The 21,295-nt window shown below is 37.8% G+C and overlaps 1 protein-coding gene across 3 annotated transcripts in view; it reads right to left on the reverse strand.

Annotated features, from left to right (window-relative positions):
- The window catches only part of COL19A1 (collagen type XIX alpha 1 chain), a 217,577-nt gene that overhangs the window by 67,201 nt on the left and 129,081 nt on the right, over nt 1-21,295 (reverse strand). For all 3 annotated transcript variants that reach the window (XM_073000073.2, XM_078386107.1, XM_073000079.2), the window contains 2 exons: nt 19,224-19,277; nt 3,067-3,120 (listed from right to left, as the gene is read on the reverse strand). In XM_073000073.2, the coding sequence (XP_072856174.2) occupies nt 3,067-3,120; nt 19,224-19,277 (108 nt within the window). The remainder of the gene's footprint in view (nt 1-3,066; nt 3,121-19,223; nt 19,278-21,295) is intronic.

Raw genomic sequence — 21,295 nt, forward strand, 5'->3', positions numbered from 1 at the left:
TTTCTAGAATTTTAGCCATCTTAGTCTGTTGCAAAAAAACCAAAATGAAATACCAACCTTAAAGACTAATAAGTTTTATTTGGCATAAGCCTTCACAAACAGAATTTGATAAAAAGGGATGCAGCCAATGAAGGATTATGTCAATAAAACTTGTTAGCCTTTAAGGTTGGACAAAACTTTTCATTTTTTAAATAGTTCCAGAGAGTCTAAGTATTTCCATCTGAAGTTTAGACTGGTAAACTTGACAATCATCTTCTGGCAAGTTGCTTACTTGAAAATAAGTTATTAAATGCTTTGAAATGGACAGCTGAAAAGAGAAGTGCGTTGGTGTTCCATAAGAGGCTTTACAAGATGATTAATTTCTTGAACACAAAACAGCTGGCCCATGTTTTGCCAGAAGATATTAATTGGGAAAGATGATATGCCTTAGGAATTTGTAGAGTCTTATGGCAGTGAGAAATATGACTCATGTAGACAGATGCATATCAAACTTTGAGGACCTCAACTGTGGCTCATGTCACCTGCCACTAACTTAATCTTTAAAAGTGTGGAATTAGGAGGCTGCTAAAATGAGTGTCAAGCATATTATTATGAGAAGCAAATGATACATAAAAAAGGAAAAAATATCCCAGTACAACTAGATGTTCTTATGCAATGGGTTAGAAAAGCAGCCCATCAAAAGAAGTTTTCAAAACAGTAAAGTCCAAACTACAAGTAAATGTGTAGAACGAAGCATGCAATTAATTAATGAAGCTGCTCATTATTTATGTGTGCACATTTGCATATGTACACATATGTACAACCAGGAAATAGAGAGAACTGCATATATCAGAACATGGAAAATAAGAGCCACTGGCCATGCGGGCTCCAGAATTTTGGGAGCTGTAGTCACAAAGGTAACATTTCCATACTCTGGTGCACACATTTCAGGTTGTGTACCACTCTTCAGCAGAAATGGGAAATTATTTCATTGACAAACTTTATTTTACTAGAAGTCTTGGAGAAACGAGGAATGCTAGATTAGTATATCATAATGGATCAAATCTTTGCTTTTCTTCAAACATGATGGAGAACCACAACACCCTTCTCCTTGGGAAAGACAGAAAGGATTAATTTTTTTTTTTGCACTCTTGTTGGAATTCACACATTGGCAAAACTGTCATTTTGTATAAACCTGCCATTTTTCCACACTTTTGTGCAATTCACAAAGTTGTGCAGGTTACATGACTTGGCTTAGCCTGGTTTAACACTGAAAAACTCTGTCATTTTCTTGGCTGGAGGTAAGGAATTTTACATGTATTTAAAATTCCTCAGCGAGGTGCCTCATCATGTTCAAGGAACTTCAGCTGATAAGAATGAGGAATTTGTTAAGCATTCTTGCTGCCTAGAGTACATCAGCTCCCCGGCACCAGACCAACAGATTAGAGCTTTGTATAAGTCCTATAAGTCAGTTCAGCAGAGCATTTATGTGATCATCAGCCTTTACAACGAACCATGGAGCCAAACAACTGGACTTAAAAAAAGAAGAATTTGGAATGGAAAATCTGGAAATATGAGTTTTCTTAGAATCCCTTAATAATCCAGAGAATATAACAAGCACAGAAGGAGTCCCTGGAACATGGCAGGAAGGCAGGAAGAAAGGGAAGTCATGACAGAGTGAGAATACACCATTGCACTTATTTGAGGTGCTGCAAAACTGAGCAAAATGCAGTAGCCTCTCAGCTTGCTCATCTAATGAATATGCCACTTAGCAACTTATAAAAAACGAATGATACAGCCTATTTCCAGGAGCAGTTCCATAAAATTTTTAGAGGCCTAGAAGAGTGTCATTTTCTGCCATGAACAGAGTGGTTCGTGATTGTCCTAATGGAAAGTGAGCAGCTGCAGAGGATCTGAGAGACACTTGTCACATGGCTTAGACCGGTGCAGGCTGCATCTACCGCTCCTGTTAACATCAGAAGTGAGTAGAAGGCTATTTCTTGATTCTAGAAAATGCTTGTTTTAGTCAAAACGAGGTCTAGGAATGGGGATAATTTTGTATAGAACTGTACCACCTGGAGGAGGTGGAGGCATGATGCTTCAAACATTTTTTGCCCACAATTTTTTTACAAGGGATATAGAGGACTGGGAGGGGTTAAGGACCACAGAAAAGGCTTGTGGGGGGGGCAACAAAAAGTGTACAGGCCATATAAGCCACACTGCTGTGCTAAAGAGAATGACTGAGTTTCCATTGAAATTGGACATTGCCATTGATTGAAAGCTTCAAAGGATGCTTCAATACTAGTTAAGCCTCATCTAGGAATGCAAGGAAAGTTATCTTTCTGGAGAAAAAAAAAGCAGGAGATCTATCTGAGCACATGACAGTATGTCAGAGAGCAAGGAATAATTCTGACAATGGAACTCATAACTAAGCACCAAAAAAAAAAAAAAAAGGCAAGAAGGAAAGAAAAGGCAGATGAATCAAGGGAACCCTTTGAGCTGTGTGACAGGCAGTGTCGGTCAAAATTTAGAGCTATGAATGGAGAATAAGCAATCAAGTTTTGTGTGCTCAAATGTAATAGCAATTATAGACTTCAAACTATGGGGTAAAAATTAGGGGCATACACAGGACTGGATGACTTGATAGTTGTTTTTATAATATATTGCAAGGGCACCCTGGACTTCTTCAGTGAAGAGTTTCTTACAGACAAGATCAATAACAGCAATCACACAACAACTAAATGCCTAGGTGCATTACAGAATATGCTTCAACTCATGCTAAATGTGTGAGATGGAGTCAGAGGACAATTTCTTGTCAGAATAGTTTTACCAGCATTCTTGTAATGTGCCATTCTCCTCTTTTAGGTCCTCCTGTCTTTCCCAAGTAAAAAGACATATACAGACAAAAACACATGAGGCTGGGAGCTGTCTAAGTATCTATATCTATAACCATATCTATAATCATTCTTTGGTTCTCCTGTTGTTCACAGGTAAAAGAGATATCTACAAATGAAAACACATGAGGCTGGCAGCTATATAATAGTATAAAATATTTCATCTGTTCCCAAAGGAATTAAGTGTCCATACCTCATAATATGGCCCTTTGAAGAAATCTTGAAATCCTGGAACCCCTGGAGGGCCCTAGAATAGAAGAATATAAAAAAGTATTTTCTCTCATATAAATGTATTTCAATTATTATGAAGTTTCTTACTGCATAAAAAAGATTCTTAGGCACTATTCATTTATGACAACTTCTGGAAGCACATCAACACAATTGGAATATATCAAGTTATGGGCATAGGTGAACTGGCTGAATAGCTCAATGGTTTAAGTATCTGAAGCCAGAGGTTGGGATTTCAGCTCCTTGCTATTTCTCCTGGGAGTCAGCTTGTACAGTCATGGGCAAGCCACTCCATCCCAGGGTGTCCCCGGAAGAAGGGAACGGTAAACCACTTCTGTGTATGCTCTACCTGGAAAACTCTGAGAGGGATCATCTTAAGTCAGAATTGACTTGATGGCACCTAATTATTATTATACTGTATATTATTATTATGTGCATAGGCAGATGACAAAACACAACTGTTGTTTCTTAGAAGAAATTTAATGGCTCAGGTCAGCTAAATAGGCTTACCACTCATTTTAGTCTGAATCACATCTGTCACAGTCAACAAACATACTTCTTAAAGACTTGTTCAGGTTTTATGCTTGTTCAACTTAAAGATGCATTGTATTGCTTTAAAGAAGGTGGTAAAACGTTACTATAAGACATGCCAGTTTTCCAACTATCTAGCTTGTTATAACACAGACCAATACTATTTTAATTGGTGATTGCTTTCTAAGGAGAAATTGAACTAAAGAATGTTATATGCACATATGCAGAAAACATGTGCTCTAAACCATTGCTATTCTCCTTCATGTGATAAGGCCAAGTCTAAGAAAAATAAGACACAGGCAACATAAGGAAAATAATGTGATTTTTTTCCCAGAAACCCTCAGACTAAGAGGAGCAATGTCATTAAAAGGCTTGTAAAACATTCAGTATCAAAAGTCTCAGAACTTGCAATGCTAGTTACAAATCCAATATTCTGTGTTTTTAAAAAGGTAATTTTTCCAAGCTCAGAATTATTCTTTTCTATCACCAACATTTTTCTACTATGGTAATATTTACCCACAAAGAAAAAAATCAAGTTAAAAGAACTGACAAAACAGGAAGTGATTATATATTTATCTCACCAAATCCCATAAATTTCAATAGATAAGTGACCTGAGAGAACCATCCCATAAAAGTTTTCCATTAAAACACGCCAAACAAGATTCATCATAGTCGCTGCCATCCAGGCCCAGAATTACAACATTATAAATATTTATAACTGTGCAAATACAAAGAATTTTTGTTATGGGGAACATAAAAAAACAGAGCAAATGGAGCGAGCAAAGCAATTTTAGAAAGTAAAACTACTATGGAATAGTTCCGAAAAGGAACCAGGAACACTGCTCTTACTTGCTATCTACCTTCGTCATACTCCAGATTACTTTTTAAATCTCTCTGATACATTATGAAGTTCATGTCGGTGCTTCACTCTAGAAAGTCCTATGTGAACATTATTATAGTCATTACTGCACACAGGGATATTGTGGATCCCAGGAGAGCATAATCTGCAACCTTAGATAGTCGGTTCCTGAAACAAAAGACTGGAAGAATATGAAGTGAAGCTTGGCAGAGAATGGCAGCCAGCGCCATGACACATAGCAGAGGGACTGTAGCCCAGTGATTGTAGAAGGCTCTAGGATTCAATCCCAGTTTATCCACCTGGTAGCAAATGAGTGAAAACTTTTTTACTGAGACCCTAAAAGAGCTACATCCATTCAGAATAGACAATACTGCATCTGACTAGGTGTGAATCAAAATCCTTTATGTTTACTAATATATTTAGGCAGGCCTTCCCCTCAGTTATTATTTGATTAATTTTTTTTCCATCTCGAATAACTCTGTTATTGATGTTTAATGTTATATTTTCATATTGTTATTATATGTGTTGGAAGACGCCCAGAGTAGTGAGTTGACTAGATGGGTGGGGTACAAATGCATCAATCAATCAATCAATCAATCAATCAATCAATCAATCAATCAATCAATCAATCAATCAATCAATCAATCAATCAATCAATCAATCAATCAATCAATCAATCAAAAGTTTCATGAAAAATGAATCTATTTAGATCAAAGGACAATTGTGCCACAAAGACCCAATAAAATATAATGTCATTTGATTTCTGACAACATACAATTCTGTCAAGGGATTTGTGTATACAGTTTCCAAATGTCACACACACTCTCAGTGTCACAGGAAGAAAAAAGAACCCAAGATTGCTCCACTATAGTAGAAAGAAGAATCCTTGTTACCAATGGCTAATTTCCACTGATTTCTATAGGACAAAGTACATGCTTTGCAATCCAAGAAATAATTCAAAGAAAGCAAATGGCGTTCTCACTCTGGATAGCTAACAGTATCATAAATAGGAGATAGATTCATCCTTATCTCTGTAGTATCTCCAGGGCTCCCTTTTGCTTCTATTGTTTCACTGAGAGGAAAGTTAAGCATGGCATTTTGAGCTAACTCTGGAACCTCCTCAGATCTCCCTTCATGTAGATAAATTGCCCAGCTACCTCAGTGTTAACTTTTGACTAAACACTTCCAGCTCTACTAATCTACCTCAGTTTTCAACTTTGTGAAAGATACTAATTATTTGAGTATCACCATAAGATACTCTTGCTTTGTACAAACCATAGTTCTCAGGTATAAAAAACTATTGCATCCTGGAATTTTAAAAAAAGCTCTATTTATTTGTTTGTTTGTTTGTTCTACCATAGTCTCTCGAGACTGAAGGATGACTATGATGATGTTTGTTTCTTTGTTTGTTTAAAATACTTCTATGCCACCTTTCACCCCAAAAGGACCCAAGGTGGCTTACATCACTAGAAAACAAGTTGCAATTTTCGTATCATAGATTTTTTCTAATATATTTATTATATAGGCAGAATATGTGGCATGGCACATTGTAATGTTATTTTGGGCTAATAGCCTATTATTCTGAATCAGAAGGGGGAAAAAAGAACAGTTGTTCTAACATTAGAAAAGCAATACTTCCATTTGACCTACTGAAGTTACAGTATAAAAACATGCACACCTTAAAAGTGGGGACTAACGACATGCTTTCTCAAAATGGTTTATTTGAATTTAGTTTTTCTTTTCACATTTTAAAGTCAAAACAACAATCTGTTACCATATCAGTGAAACATCTTCCTTTCCTTTCAAGATCTATACTTTGAAATAAAATGATGTTGCCTATGGCATAACTTCTGATACTTGACCCAGATTGAAACCGTCAGCCCACTCACTGGGGATTAAGCCCTTCTGCAAGTGGGGGCAATTTCTTTCAACTAAAACTCACAACTCTTTGGTCAAATCCTGTCAGGTTCCATGTTCCAGCAGGGACGATGGCAGGTTTCCCAACCTGTGCTGTACTGAAGACAGAAGGTTTCATCACGGAGTGCATACGCAGAAGATTGCCCTGTTATTCTTTCAGCACTCATACCATTGCCTTGGCCTACATCCCAAGCCTACAGTAATTATAATTTGAAGGAAATCTGAGGATTATGACAATTTGAAGCCATTCCATGAAGAGCATGACACTCATTTGATGATTCTCTTTGGCCTGCTTTAGTCAGAAAGTTATCCTGAGGATACAGTTCCTAAGGGTAGGATAGCTTGGCTCCCACATCATCATGTTGTGAAGCATCTTAACAAATGAGGCAAATACGAAATGACAAGGGAGACTGATTTGCATTTTGACACGGAAGCCTTTTCAAGCAAACTCCATCTGTTCCACTGGAGCGCACTGAATGGACAAAGACCAAGAACAGCTCCGCTCTTCTGAAAAAAGAACAACGTTTCGTAATATGATCCCCAGAGATGCTTTCCAAATATTACATTTTAAGTTTAGGAAAAATCTAGGTGAAGCGTGGACTGAACTGTAAAAGTGTTTTAATTGAATGAGATCCAGATCTTTTTTTAAAACAACTGCTTTTCTTGGAACACTATTTTTTTTTTGGAGATAACATGTTCATGTTCTTCACAGTTTGTAGAGACATAAGACCACAACAACAACAAAAAATATATCAGCAGAAACAATTCAGGTAAGAGTGAATTAGACCTCAAAGCCTTGTAATAGGGAGTAAATAATGAGGCCAAGAAATACTCTTCCTATTAACAAATCTGAATAAGCCTAAGGAGAGATGCTTTCAATCTGGATGGCGTTGGTGGGAAAGGCTTGTAGAATTAGCTATGGAGGGGACTGCTCAGACATTGGACTGCTGTGGGAACGGGCCGATTTGCTCCTTTTGCTGGTGACCAGGTGGTGTAAGTGCCAGTAGAAACCTGCCAATCCCCAGAGTGTTTCCATCTGCACTTCTCCGGCTTTTTATCGGGGGCTATTGTTCTTTAGGTGCAGGTATGATTGCTCCATTTTGGTTCACTTCCAGCCTGTGCAAATCCCTGTGACTGAACAAAAGTGGAGCTTGTTTCTTTAAATTTCCCACCTCGTTTTAATTTCCCAAGGCCATTAAATTTAATCACTCAGTGATATTGGGAAATTAAAAACATCCTCTGGCAGAAAGAGAGAAAGCAAAGTTTTTTTTTTTTTTTAAAGCTTATTTGGGCAGCATTGATGTACTGTACTATGCTTCTTAGAAAAACATTTTTAAAACACAAAGGCTTCCCTCCAGAAAAAGGAGGAAAAAGGAGGGGGCAAGGAGGAAGATGTTGGGTTCTTTTTTAAAAGGTGGACCAAATAGGGTTGCTTTAGTTGTCCATATGTCATTTGGATGCAAGGAGCACACCTAATGGCCTCTACGTGGCTTTAAATGAATGTATTTAGCCCATTTCAGACCACTCCAATTGAGCAGCACAGAAGCCCCTAAGTCTGGTCTTACAATCATTCTAGAAGTCAAAGAATGCCATAAATCAAACAAAATTTTGTTATGAATTTTCCGGGGGGGGCGGGAAATGGAAATATGCACATACTCAAATTCCTAAAGAATGTAGTGCCTACCTCTATTTCTTTTGTTCAATGCCATGTTTTATTTTGCTTTTTTCCTGCACTGTAGGACAGTAAAAGTGGTTTTTTCACCTATGACTTCTATTTTCACAAGAGGACTTTGGTTTGTGAAAGACACAAATTCTACCAAGAACAATTAGAAAACAAATCAAAAATAAAGCTGCCAATATCATGCTGCCCTTTCACACTGCTCCCAGAATACTTGTACTGTCCTGGTCACAGTACCTGGAGGATGATATTGAGGGGGGGAAAGATGCAGAAAATGGCAGTACAAATTATCACTGGTCTGGAAAAACTTCCGAGTGAGGAAAGTGTTAGGTGTTGTTTAGCAAGCAAAGAGAAATTGATAGAAGCTCAGAAAACTGTGCATCATGTGGAGAAAGTGGTTGAGGACGACATTTTCTCTCTTCTGATGCTAGGGCCTGGTGTTGTCTCCAAAGCCCTACGGTGGGAGATTCAGGACATATAAAAGGAAGTAGTGTACCTTGTAAACATATGTCATTAAACTGTGAAACTCACAAGCCACGCAATGTTGTAAGAACAGCCAACTGAGACAACTCAAAAAGTAGAATTCATGGCGGTAGAAATGGGACAGATGAAAAATTCTCAGTTCTCAGAATTCACAGATATTTGCTTTGAGTTCTCTCAGCTTATCAGCTGATCAACTCCTTCCTTCTTTTTATCTCACAAACAAGTTTATTTTATTTTGTTTTTTGGATAAAGAGCGGCTCCTTCCTGCATGTCAAGAGATGGCAAGTTCTATGCTATTCATATTCATGTGTGCCTACGATCTAATTATGTGGAATCATAACATTCACATTATCCTCTATAGGCCATGCTCACTGACAGCGTGGCAAAGAAGGGTAGATGTGTGTGTGTAATCAACTAGCCACCAGAGAATTTTTGAATTTCTACTCTTTAAAAACATTACCTATTCATTTTTATTGGAAGGAGCAAACTGGTGCCATTCAAGGCATACATGACATTTATTTGGAACTAAATGCAACGAACTATATGCCAGGCAGTGTTTAATATTATGCTAAACTTGTTTGCGATACATAGCAAGCATATGAATTTGATTTCAATGTGATAAGTCAGAGAGAGAACTTTGCAAGAGTTCTCTAGAGGGAGGGAGACGAGTGCTCAATCGATATGTTCAAGGTCAAGGAGAAATAAGGAGAACTGTCTGACAATTCAGCTGCCTTCAGATACAAATTCCCATCTCTGGCTATACCCTATCTCCAAGATGAGGGGCAATCAGCCTCTGAATGTCATGTGCTGGGAAACATGAACTATTGTTGCTTTCCTGATCCGCTTGTGAGTTTTCTATAGGGACTTGATTGAATACTAATACAGAGCACTGGATTAGATGGGCCTTTGGTCTGACCTGGCCTGTCTCTCCTTATGTTCTTAAGAGAGATCAAAGAGTAGAATCGTATAATCCTTTTTGGTCCTGAAAGAATGAATGGTTGTATATAATCATGATACTAAACCTCTTCTCCATAATGCACTCTAAAACAAACTGTTATCCAAGTCTCTCTCTATATATACTCTTTGTGCCAATAGTACTAAACAAAATAAATTACTGATGGTCCAATATTTTAGAGGTGAAAAAACTTAACTGTATACTGTTGTTTTCTCCATTGTGGGAATGTATACTCCATAGCAGGCATTGCCTGTATTTTCTTGAGAGGCTTTTGGTAGGCTTCACATTGTGTATGATAATCATTTCCAACATACTACATCACCAGAAAAAACACTGAAATTCAAGCTCCCCTCTCCTTTAGTTGTGTGAAATAAACAATCACACAAGCAAAACACCATATGAATTGTTTCACTTAGAAAAAAAAAGTAGAAGCCCCAGTGGCCGAAAGTGTGGGGTATCCTGGATTGGAAGGAAAAAAGGATGAATTTATTTGCATTGACCTTTACATTGTGTGAAGATATAAAGCCCGGTACCACAACATCTTTGACAGCGTGTGTATTTCTGCTTTGTGGGTTGAGATATGTTGTGGTCATTCAATCAAAAGAAGATATCTTTCTCTTGAGTGATTATTTTGTATGTTTTATTTATTTATTTATTTATTTATTTATTTATTTATTTATTTATTTAATTTATACCCCGCCTATCTGGTCGGTAAGGACCACTCTAGGCGGCTAACAACAAAAATGAACATGTCCTGGCTATCTCCTCTAATTTAAAAAAACAAACAAACACTTTTGAGCATCAGTGCCACTAAAATGCCCTCCATGTACTTTTGCCATATTGAATATTTTGTCTCCAGATGCTGTTTAATGTATCTCATATAATTTAAAAATGCATATTTAACTACATTTTGGAATGTTTATGGAGGAATGAGTTAAAGGATCTGAGCTTAACTAGGTGCTTGTAGGCCAGTCAATCAAAACATGACTTAAATCACATTGATCTCAATGGAAAACTATGTACAAATAAGTCTGGATGTAACCGATGAAATTAAGCTGATGGATGCATAGACAGAATGTGGTTCTCTTCAGTGAAACATGTTCCATTTGTATTTTGATTACTTTTTTCCAAACTCCTCAAAAATTTGGGTGTGGGAATTGTGGGAAAATATATGAAAGAGAACTTGAAAAAGTGCAGATTTTCAGGAACATAATTTGGAAGAGTTATTTAATTTAGCACCTAATTTTGTACAGCTGTTAAAACTTCACACCATCTTGTTTTTCAGAAACAACGAGTCTGTCCCAAAGAACAAAGGGTAATGTATACTGTACATAAAATCAATATAACTTATAAGAAACATCAACACGATTGGTGTTATGTTAATGGAACATTTCTGAAATTCTTTCAGAGGAAAATAAAGAAATGTTTGAAAGCATACATTTTATCTAGCCATCTGGAAAATATTTTGGGTTCATCACTTCCACTCACTCCATGCCTCCTTTGGTAAACAGATTTCCCCATCCTGCTTTTTATTGCAATGAAATGTTATTCATTATGAAACACAGAGATCTTTAGTATGGTTTGTTGAACAGTGCAATAGCATCAAAGGGGAACTGTGAAGAGCCATGGAAGCTTGACATTCCCCAATATCAAGATGAAAGAAAAGCAATTGATGTTTGTAATATTGAGAAATATAGGCAGGGTACAATAATCACTTCTTTATTGTCTAAATCTCATATTGGGATCTGGTTTCTTTAAGTGGCCTCTTATTTTCTGAAAATTATCTCCATGTTTGCAATGGTTCTTTTCCTTCAGACAGTCTTGGGCAGAACTCCAAGACTGGCCACCTTGAGATGCCATTTACATTTTGATTGGTTGCTTACCAAAACAGACACCCAAGGTGAGACATCTGATCAACAGAACTGTCTCAGTTTTGTCAAGACCACCAACTAAGGCCAATCTTGTAGCCATGAGAAGTCACAAAGCACCAAGGCTTTGTATGGGTAATCTAGGCTTTAGGACCTAACGGTCCCAAGAACATCTCGTACAAACAATGTTCTATGTAGACCAGCCCTCCTCAATAGGGGCCATATGGCCTCCTGGGTGGTCACAGTACATTTGAAGGGGGCCACAGGCTGGAAACAATTCTTCACACACAACCTTATAAGGTACATTATGGGACTTGTACAATCCTGATATTTTTCATATTGTGTTTATGTCCATGGCCAAAAAAAGCAGGGTTCTGAGAATAACTGATGTAGACTGAAGCTCACGAAAGTGCTACATGCTAAGCAGCTTGAGGGGGTCTGTCAGCTCTTTCTTAGTGGAGATCCACTACTAGTCTTTGTATCTAACAATGGCCTAGATCAATCTTGGGCTAAAACTCCAAAAAGTCTTCACCAATAGCTGTGCTAGCCTGGATTTCTGTAGTCCAAGAACATCTGGGAACCCAATGTTGGGAATCATTGGCCATAGATGAATCAATGGTTAGTTGGCTGACTGGCTCATTGATTAGTGGAACAGTTTCCCTGCTTTTCCTCCAGGGAACTTATGGGAATATACAATGCCCTTATTCATTTTATTCTTACAACTCTGTACGGTATTTTGGAAGACAATGGCGTACACTGTATATATTATCATGCTCAAAGGCATGCAGTCAGTTTTATTAATGAGTATGGATGTGAACTTCAGACTTGCTCTCCTGGAAATGTGGTTGCTAACCAGAATTCTAAAGGCGTCTGTGTAATCTAAATTCTAGCCCCAGTCATTTCTCTGAGCAGGACTGAAAGTTTTGGATATTAACCTTTATCTTCTAGTCATCGACACCCTGGAAAATCATGGTCATCTTTTCCAAGTGAGCTTTTCTCCAATCCTGGCAGGGTAACCATCTACATTATGATTTGCTCCACCCAAGCAATGGCAGGGCTTTAAATATTATAGCAAATTGGTGGAATGCTTATAGAATTTTACGTTACTCCATTTTTTAAACCAATACAGATGAACTCACAGAAAACCAGGGAGATACCAGAGACTACAATGACATCTAAAAGGGAACATTCTCCTAAGGGCGCGCTTTCTTGCTTATTTGTTGAAGAATAAAGTGCTCTTCCAAATTTATTCTTCACAAACACCTCCAGTGTGTGAATGCAGTATCCATAATTCAAAAGACCAGGAAAGGATCCAATACTACTGCACAATATTGTGACCATGTTGCCAACAGAAAAAGGATACCAAGCTTTACATAGAAAAAGGCAGTCTGATTGTTGACAACACCAATGGCAGCAGTCAAGATAGTCTAGAGGATACCCTCTTGTGCTCACTACCATTCACAAAGTGACACCAAGCAGGAGAAAAATCTTAGAACCTGATTCTTTTTTCCATCAGTTAATCACTTCTCACCCAAACACAAAGCAACTATCAGAACTACTTTTCAGCTGATTTGAAGCGTCATTTAAAAGTTAAAAAAAGTTCTGGGCTGCCCTCATTTTTACAACTGCCTTACATAATGTTATTTTGTTGGGCCAGCAGAAGATAATACCTTCACCTACTCTTTACTTCTTATTTGATGGAACCAACTCTGAAGTGCTAAATATTATTACTTGTCCAGTATTGAATCTTTCTAGTGTCTAGAATCTTTCTTACTGTCTCTAAGAATGTGGATATAGAAACGCTAGAGGGAGCTGCTGCTCTATCAAGGATGAGTTTGTTGTGTAGATTCTCAGCTTGAATGACCACACACTGAATGGAATACTGATGAGATCTTCAGGAGTGAAATAGTAGAACAGTGTTCTAACACTGAGCAAGAGAGGAAGGAAAAAAACCAACAAAGGAACAAAAAGTTTTGCACCACAAAGGAGTCATGAATATGATTCTTGTTCATAATGATTGATTTTAATCAATATTTCAAGATAAAAAAAATAAAATAATGTGAATGAAATAATATGCTTTTGGTTTGAGAAATTAATATTATAACTTTTGGGGAATCTGAATTTTCCTCAATAGGAATAGTCTTCCTAGACATCACAATGTATTTTCTCTGAGTTAATAATGTTGTACATGCAACCACAAGGTCTTTCACAAACAAGGAAATGGCTCTGAAGTTATTTAGTATGTGCCTGAGTGAGCAGCTGGGAAAATCGTAGTGGGAACAGATTGCCTAAAAGAGGTGTTCTAAAGTTTACTATAAAATACAGCACATAAATATCTGATCACAATAACCTTCCAATAGCTTTGCGCTGTGTGAAAATTGATTTTTGATTTGTTTATTCATATGCACTGTCTTCTCACATATAGAGTCTCCTTTTAAATCAAGATTGCATTTACTGCTAGTTGAGACATTGTGCATGGTAGTTGGGCCATTCATGAGGAATGATGATTGCTCTTGCAGTACTGCATACAAAGACTGGCAGTAAATTACCGCGTTCCTCTTCTCTGCAGCAATCTGCTGTGATCCATTTCCAGCAGACCTATGTGCAAAGAAATTTTTCTGCATCTGGATCTTGCCATTGTATCAGAAATAACACAACGAGGTCAGCAGCACACCTTGTATTAGAAGTGGAAGATAACAAATAATGACAGCAGGGGGCAGGGTAGAAAATGTATGTACTCGCTGGGTATTCCGTTTGTCTTAGTAAAGCTGTACCTGCTGGTCCAATTATTCTTATATTTAATTATTTGTTGGTTGCTATAGTACATATATTTATTCTTTATGCCCACTTGCATATGAACTCCAAAGCTAAAGCATATACGGTGATCCATATTTTCTCATACATAGAACACTACAATGTCACTTGCTCCCAGCCTGAAGTGCTTTAAAAAAATTATTAGTTTTCTTTTTTAAAAAAAATCCTAAATGAACCCTGTCTTCTTCAGCCAGTAGAAGCACTTGGAAATATATAAAATGATTTGGGTCAGAAGAAACCTGAGAGTCAGCTAGCCCAACATGAAACAGAATTTTCAATGCCAAATATTTATGTCAAATCAGCTGTCAGGAAGACAGCCTATGTAATAGTGAAAATCATCATCTCAAAGAAGAAAATGAGAAGAATAATCTACCTGTTACATGATATCAGTAAGGTGATTTGACAGTTATAGGTCATCACTCACTGTTGAACAGGACACAGTTTAAAAAGGTGCACATTGCCAGTGTTTTCAAATGTTTCCATAGTTTCATTTTTGGCTTTTAATCTAGCTATTAAAACACTGGGGTATAGCACCATTTAGAGGGCTGGAGAACAGAACCTGTTGCCAAGAAGTCAATGAATCATAAAAGGGTCTGAAAGTTTAGGGCTTTGGGAGCCTTGCCTTCTACTGTATGTACCTGCAAGCAGTCAGCAGGAAAGAGCAGGTGGGCAGGCGTTTAGGAGGCGCTGGAGTGGTCCCTCACTATTTTCAACTGCATGCCTGTGCATGATTGCGGTGTTTGCTTATTTGTCAAGGCAAAAATGGGGCACTGCTCCACCTAAGGCTCTGACTAATCCCAGCCATCCCTCTCCTGTCTATTTCCTCACCAGAGGCAAAGGGCCTCTCTCTCTCTCTCTGTCTCTGTCTCTGTCTCTGTCTCTCTCTCTCTCTCTCTCTGTGTGTGTGTGTGTGTGTGTGAGAGAGAGAGATTCTGTTTGCATATCTATACCCACTTCTGCCCTTGGCCTAGCATCACTAGTTGTTGTGACTTCCATCCTATCAACAACAATGGGCACCAGCTGCCACTAGCTGTTTGAGTGTGCAACTGGACAGTCAAGTTGGAGGAGGCTGGATTGAACTCATTAGGGTTGTGTAAGGTTGTACAGAGGAGTGGTATGCCATTTGGTGCAATCCTTGCATTCATGTGAAAGGATCGGGTGATTTTGGATCAAGAGACCACATTCCACTTAAAGCAACCCTATTTCGTCCACTTCTTTTTAAAGGGGATAGAGAAAAAAAAGAAAAGAAAACACAGAAAGGGATCTCCCTCATCCTCTCCTGCCAAGAGGAAGCTTAATATTTTTAAAGGCACACTGCATCAGCAGTGCCTTACATGACTCAAAAAACAAACCAGCCTTTGCTTCCTCTCTCTTCCCTTACACAGAGGAGCAGGAGGAACTTTTCAGTTTCCCAACATTGACAAACGGCTGAAGCAGACAACTGAAGCCATTCACTTCAGTTTGATCCCAGCAACCACACATGCTGAAACGGAACCAAAACTCTAGCCAAACAAACAAAGAAACAGAAAAGAGTAGCCATGACAAGGACCCCCCTTGATGCAAGTTTAGGCACGCATCAAGGATGGGCTACAAAGACGTTTTTAAAACACAAAATAAAATTTTTTGGTGCAAAATACAAAGTTGTTACATTACATCTCCTTTTACTAATTATACTGTTCACCAAAATAAGACAAAGCAAAGCGAAACACAGATTTTTTTTCCTCTTGTGCAGGATTGAAAAAATCTCATAGTGGTTGATCATTTTTTTCAATATATTAGATTTTTTTTCAATCAAGGATGATAAGAATTGTGAATATTCATTACATCCTTATTTTAAAATACAACCACCACTTCCTACATAATTAATGTTAGGACATTAATGTCCTGCACTATGCTTACTGCCTTTATGACACGCAAAAAGAGCTGCTCCTGTAGACAGATATAAGCTATAGTTAAAATCAGGTTAAGGATTTTTTAAAAATGGGGCAAGATTGGTATCCGTTAAACACTTCACAGCAGCAGTAATGTAAGTCACAACTTTTCCAAATCATGGTTGCAATTAAATTTCTTTAAAAATGATTTTTTTAAAAAAAGAGACTTTAATTTGCCAATGCCTTTCCCTTCTGCTGGAATTGTTGTCACAGGTTTCTACTCGTCAGGCAAACCCCTGTTGCCCGTATAGCTCCAATATGTCTGCCTCAAGTGGAATTACCATCCTCTTGTTTTTACAGGTGATAAACGGGGGCATCATTCAGGTCACTATCTTAGTTTTCTTTTGTTGAGATCTATTGTTATGTTGTTTCTTCTTTTTGCCTTTAGTTAAGAGAAAGTACTGTGTCTTCCGATTTATTCACCCTTCCCTTTCAGAATTCTTTTTCTTTTCTTGTTGTGTCCAGCACTACTCTTGCCATGAAAAATGTAATAACTCAGAATTCCTGAAGCTCAACAGGAAACACACGGTTACTGATGGATTTCTGCACATCATACACTATAGCAAAAAAGTGGACAGAGATTGGATAGTAGGCATGTATATCTCTTTGTGTTGCTTCTTTTTAAAAAAATGACAGGAGAAACATTTTACAAAATCCTTGAGGGGGGAAATAAGAGCTCTTTGTCTTGTTCTTGGTTGGAGGCAAGGAATTTTGCAAGTCTTCGTAATTTTATTTTATAGATGTGTCTCATTTTGTTGAGACAGCCTAAATAGATGAGAACACATTTGGCGAGAATTCTTTCCCTCCTTATTGGTCGGTACAGCATGTCACAAGCATCCAGACTTCACTCTTCATCTTCTTATGTGCCATCAAGATGCTTTCAACTTCTGGTGACCCTATTAATTAAAGTCCTCCAAAAGATCTTACCAGTAACAGTCCAACTCAGATTGTGTAAACTCAAGGCAATCGCTTCCTTTATTGAATCAATCCATTTTATATTTGCTCTGTCTCTTTTCCTGCTGAATTCATATTTTCTCCCAGCCCTGTTGTCTTTTCAGGAATTTTTATCCTTGTCATGGCACGCCCAAAGTACAATAACTTCAGTTAGTCATTTTTGTTTCTTGATACAGTTCAGGGCTGATGTTATCTAGTATCTATTTATTTGTCCTTCTGGATGTCCATAGTAGCTATAAAAGTTGCCTCCAACATTTCAAATGAACTGCACCAACCCAAATGGAAGGGAGTGATAGTTATGCATTTACCATGTTCTTATGTTGTCAGTAAATACCAGCAGGGGTACTTCCATGATGGAAAGTGGCAAAGTGCAATCTGGTGAGAAAATAGCTGGCATACATGTGCATGAACATGCAGGATATCACACCATTACAAAGGGTGGGAGATTGCAAGACACTTTCCCATTTAGCTTTCCCCTCTGCTTAGCCACACCACATGAACTTCTGGCAATAAGCTCTTTGGACCAGGAATGGATGAGAAGTTCATTTCAGTTAGCTTTTTGTATAAAATTACTAAAATGGTCAACACTTCTTTATATTCAAGGTGGAGAGCACTTGACGTTTAAAACAATTCAAATGGGGGCAAAACCAAATTGACAAAGTTTGTCCATCTTGGCTTAGGATCTGAGTGCTTAACTCTTAAAAGTCTGGGTATGAACTCCTGCATACATTGATGATACTACTATATTTGTGATACACATTTGTCACTGAAAGACATTTCCTCTTTACTACCTATATACCCAATTAACCAAAAATTCAAAATTAACCCAAATCAGTGTGTACAGCTATTCCCAGTATGATTCTGGTTCATATAGATGTGGGAAGAGATTCATTTTAGTTTGTTTTGAAGAATATATCAAACTTTGAATAGTTTTTTTTTTGTATCTGAGATGAAAATTTCAAATGCAAAAGAGAGCAAAACTGGCCAGTTTACTCATCCCTCCTTTGGATGATGATGTATATCTATGCACAGCTATGCATAGGAGAAGCAGGAGTAGAAAGTTCTCCCATATGAGTTCACTGTTCCCTTTTTTTGGAAAGAAAAGGCCTCTAGGACTGTTAAGTAAGGATAGGAAAACCCTATGGAACCAATAGAAGAAACAACAAATGGCTGTTGATGAATTGACCCACTGCAAGGAAAATACAACGAAAAAAAATATTCACAGCATGCCTACAAATTTCTCTTTCAAAAAATTGCTATTTAAATCAAGAATATCAATAAATATAACTCATAGTATGTAGCTGAATATGAAACTCAACGCTATTCACAAAGTATACCGATATTGTACATTCTCTCAGTGTTAGAGTACTTTCACAGATCGTAAAACCAACATGGGAATGACAAAAATTAGCAGATTCCATTAGATATACAGCATAATGCAAAATGGCCTACTTCCAGAGGCTGCCTCCATTCCATGATGTGAGGAAATGTCTTGAGAGTCAGCTATATGGCCAAGATTAGATTTCAATCCATACAAATCTAGTTGTGAAGAAAACAAACCTCTAATGCTTAGGTATGAATCAACACTTCCAGTGATGTGTACTACAATTTCTTTTATACACTTTACGCATTTCATAATCTTCTTTCATTCTTCAGCAAACTCATTTGATCTACAGCTGAATGCTTTTTCCAGCATTGGGTATAATCCCTTCCGCCATTCAAACAATTTGCAGGTTCACCATACAGTTCTTTATCTTTAGATTACTCCTCTGAGACAGAAAACATCCCATCTTAAAACACACAGCAGGATCGGTTTAGGTGAACTGAAGGAGCAATAACCCTCAGATAATGTACACAGTCAGCTCTTTGAAATACTAACTGATTTCCTCCGTTTCTTCTGTGTCAAAAATGATATCCCCTCCTTCTCTGTAGTTCCCTCAACCTTCATCACTATATCTATTTTCAGAGTCAATCTCATTCTTCCCCCCTTTGTTTCCCAGTATTTTGCAACTGTTAGATAACTTCAGAAAATAATAACAAAGGTCTGCTGTGTTCACTTAAAGCTTGCTTTGGAGCATCTGCTAGGTGTTACTGATTGAAATGGGTTTTAGTCCATTGGCGTGATTACTTACAGGTGGCCCTGGTGGTCCAGTTTTTCCAGGAACTCCAGGCTTACCACGGCGTCCCTGGGTATAAACAAATAAAGAAATGAACAATGTGAATAGTCCATAAATATGATAGCAGGACTTATATGGAATAGAGCAGTCATTTCTTTTGAAACAGGACAAATGTCTGCAGAAAAATAACATCTAATAATAGCCTGATCTGATGTTGCAGTTTTTGATTCTGCTATGACAATGAAACTGCTGCAGTTTAAAACACTAACAAGCCAGATAGAACAAAACTACATACATTCGATTCTGTCGATGTGCCTTCCATAATGCCTTAAGACCCATTCAAAAGTACATCCAAATTGTTGGTGTATGTATATCCTCCAAGTAGGACCAAAGTTAGTCTTACATATAGGAGAGGTCACAAAGATATGGCCCACTCAATCTGCACTTCCTCCTTTATGCCCCCTGCCTGCTACCCCTCAACCGCAAGGCCAGTCTCCTGTCTTCTCTACTAGTTTCACTAGCTGTCTAGTGATTATGTTTCAATACAGCACATGCTCGGCGCATGTTAGCAAAGCTGCCTCTCCTTATGAAACCTGCTGTGAAAATCGAGAATACAGACAATGCTGGGGAGAGGGGGATATTGGAAACAACGTTACATCAATGCAAGATGTAAATCAAATTTGGCAGCTCCCACACCAGTAAAAACTTGCAAAGCCTCAGTTACATCAGCATTTAGGGTAACAATGTTTCTTGGACAAAATCTGTTCCAAACGTGGTATTTTAAAATTTTGCTTCAGATTTGCCACAAGACGTGGGACCTTCAACACATCTTACGATGAGCTTAGTTTAGCATGTAGAGAGCCTGCAGCCCTGTGATGGGGCTAGAAAAGGATTGTCCCCAAAGTGGTTGCAATTAACTTTTCCCCAAGGCTCAAGTTTCTTCTCCTTTTGGAGACAAATACCTTCGCTTATCCATAGTTGTAGTTTTAGAAGAGGTTGGTGTGTCAGCCTTGTTGGCATATCAGGCAATAGTAAATGAAGATTTTTAAATGGACAGACAGACAGACAGACAGACAGACAGACAGACAGACAGACAGACAAAAACGGTACCACAACCTTTTTGTCTTTAGTGGAAATCTATCTCAGCTGTTTGACTAGGTAACACTATGAGACCCTCACTGCCTAAAATTACTCCAGGAAACAAAACAAAGATGGGAGCCAACAGATTTGCAAAAAGTGGACATCCAGACACTTAATTTGTTACTTATTTGTTTTTCAAAAATATTTCGGAAAGCTTTAGTTTTGTTCCTTTCAAAAGCACCTTAACATTCAGAACCTTCACAGGCCAATCTCTGCTCAAGCTTTTTGCAGTTGCAATTGCTCACATCCAAAAATAGTTACCCTGATACTTATAATACCCACTGTCCTGGTAAACAAAGGGATGAAGCATCTCCTTGAATGGATGCTAAGAGCCTATAATACAGCGAGAGATGGGTATTTTGCAATGAAATCAATTATATCCCATAGTTTTAATATAGCTATATATTAAAGAAGTACTAGCTAAAATCACACTGAAACAAATTCATATTTAATGTGCATGCTCACTTGGTACATCCATAAAAGAGCCATTGATCCATCAATGAAGTGACAGAACTAACTAAATAACCAAAAGAGTGAATTTATTCCACCACAATTTTAATTACCGTGTTTCCCCGAAAATAAGAAAGGGTCTTATATTCATTTTTGCTCCAAAAAATGCAATACGACTTCTTTTCAGGGGGTGTTTCATTTTTTTCATGTACAGCAATCTAAATTTATTCAAATACAGTCACATCTTCTTCTGGTTGCTGCACAATGGTGGAGGGTGGAGTTTCATTTAACTAGGGCTTATTTTGGGGGTAGGGCTTATATTACGAGCATCCTGAAAAATCATACTAGGGCTTATTTTCAGGTTAGGCCTTATTTTCAAGAAAACAGGGTAGCACTTCTTTTGAATGCTGTTTCAGTGAGAAGAGCATTTTGATAGAGCTCCTATCACAATACAGCAAATTCAGATGAATGGCATAACATACACAGCATGAATCTAT

The sequence above is a fragment of the Pogona vitticeps genome, chromosome 1 (genome assembly GCF_051106095.1).
Source record: "Pogona vitticeps strain Pit_001003342236 chromosome 1, PviZW2.1, whole genome shotgun sequence".
In the NCBI taxonomy this organism is placed as follows: Eukaryota; Metazoa; Chordata; class Lepidosauria; order Squamata; family Agamidae; genus Pogona; species Pogona vitticeps.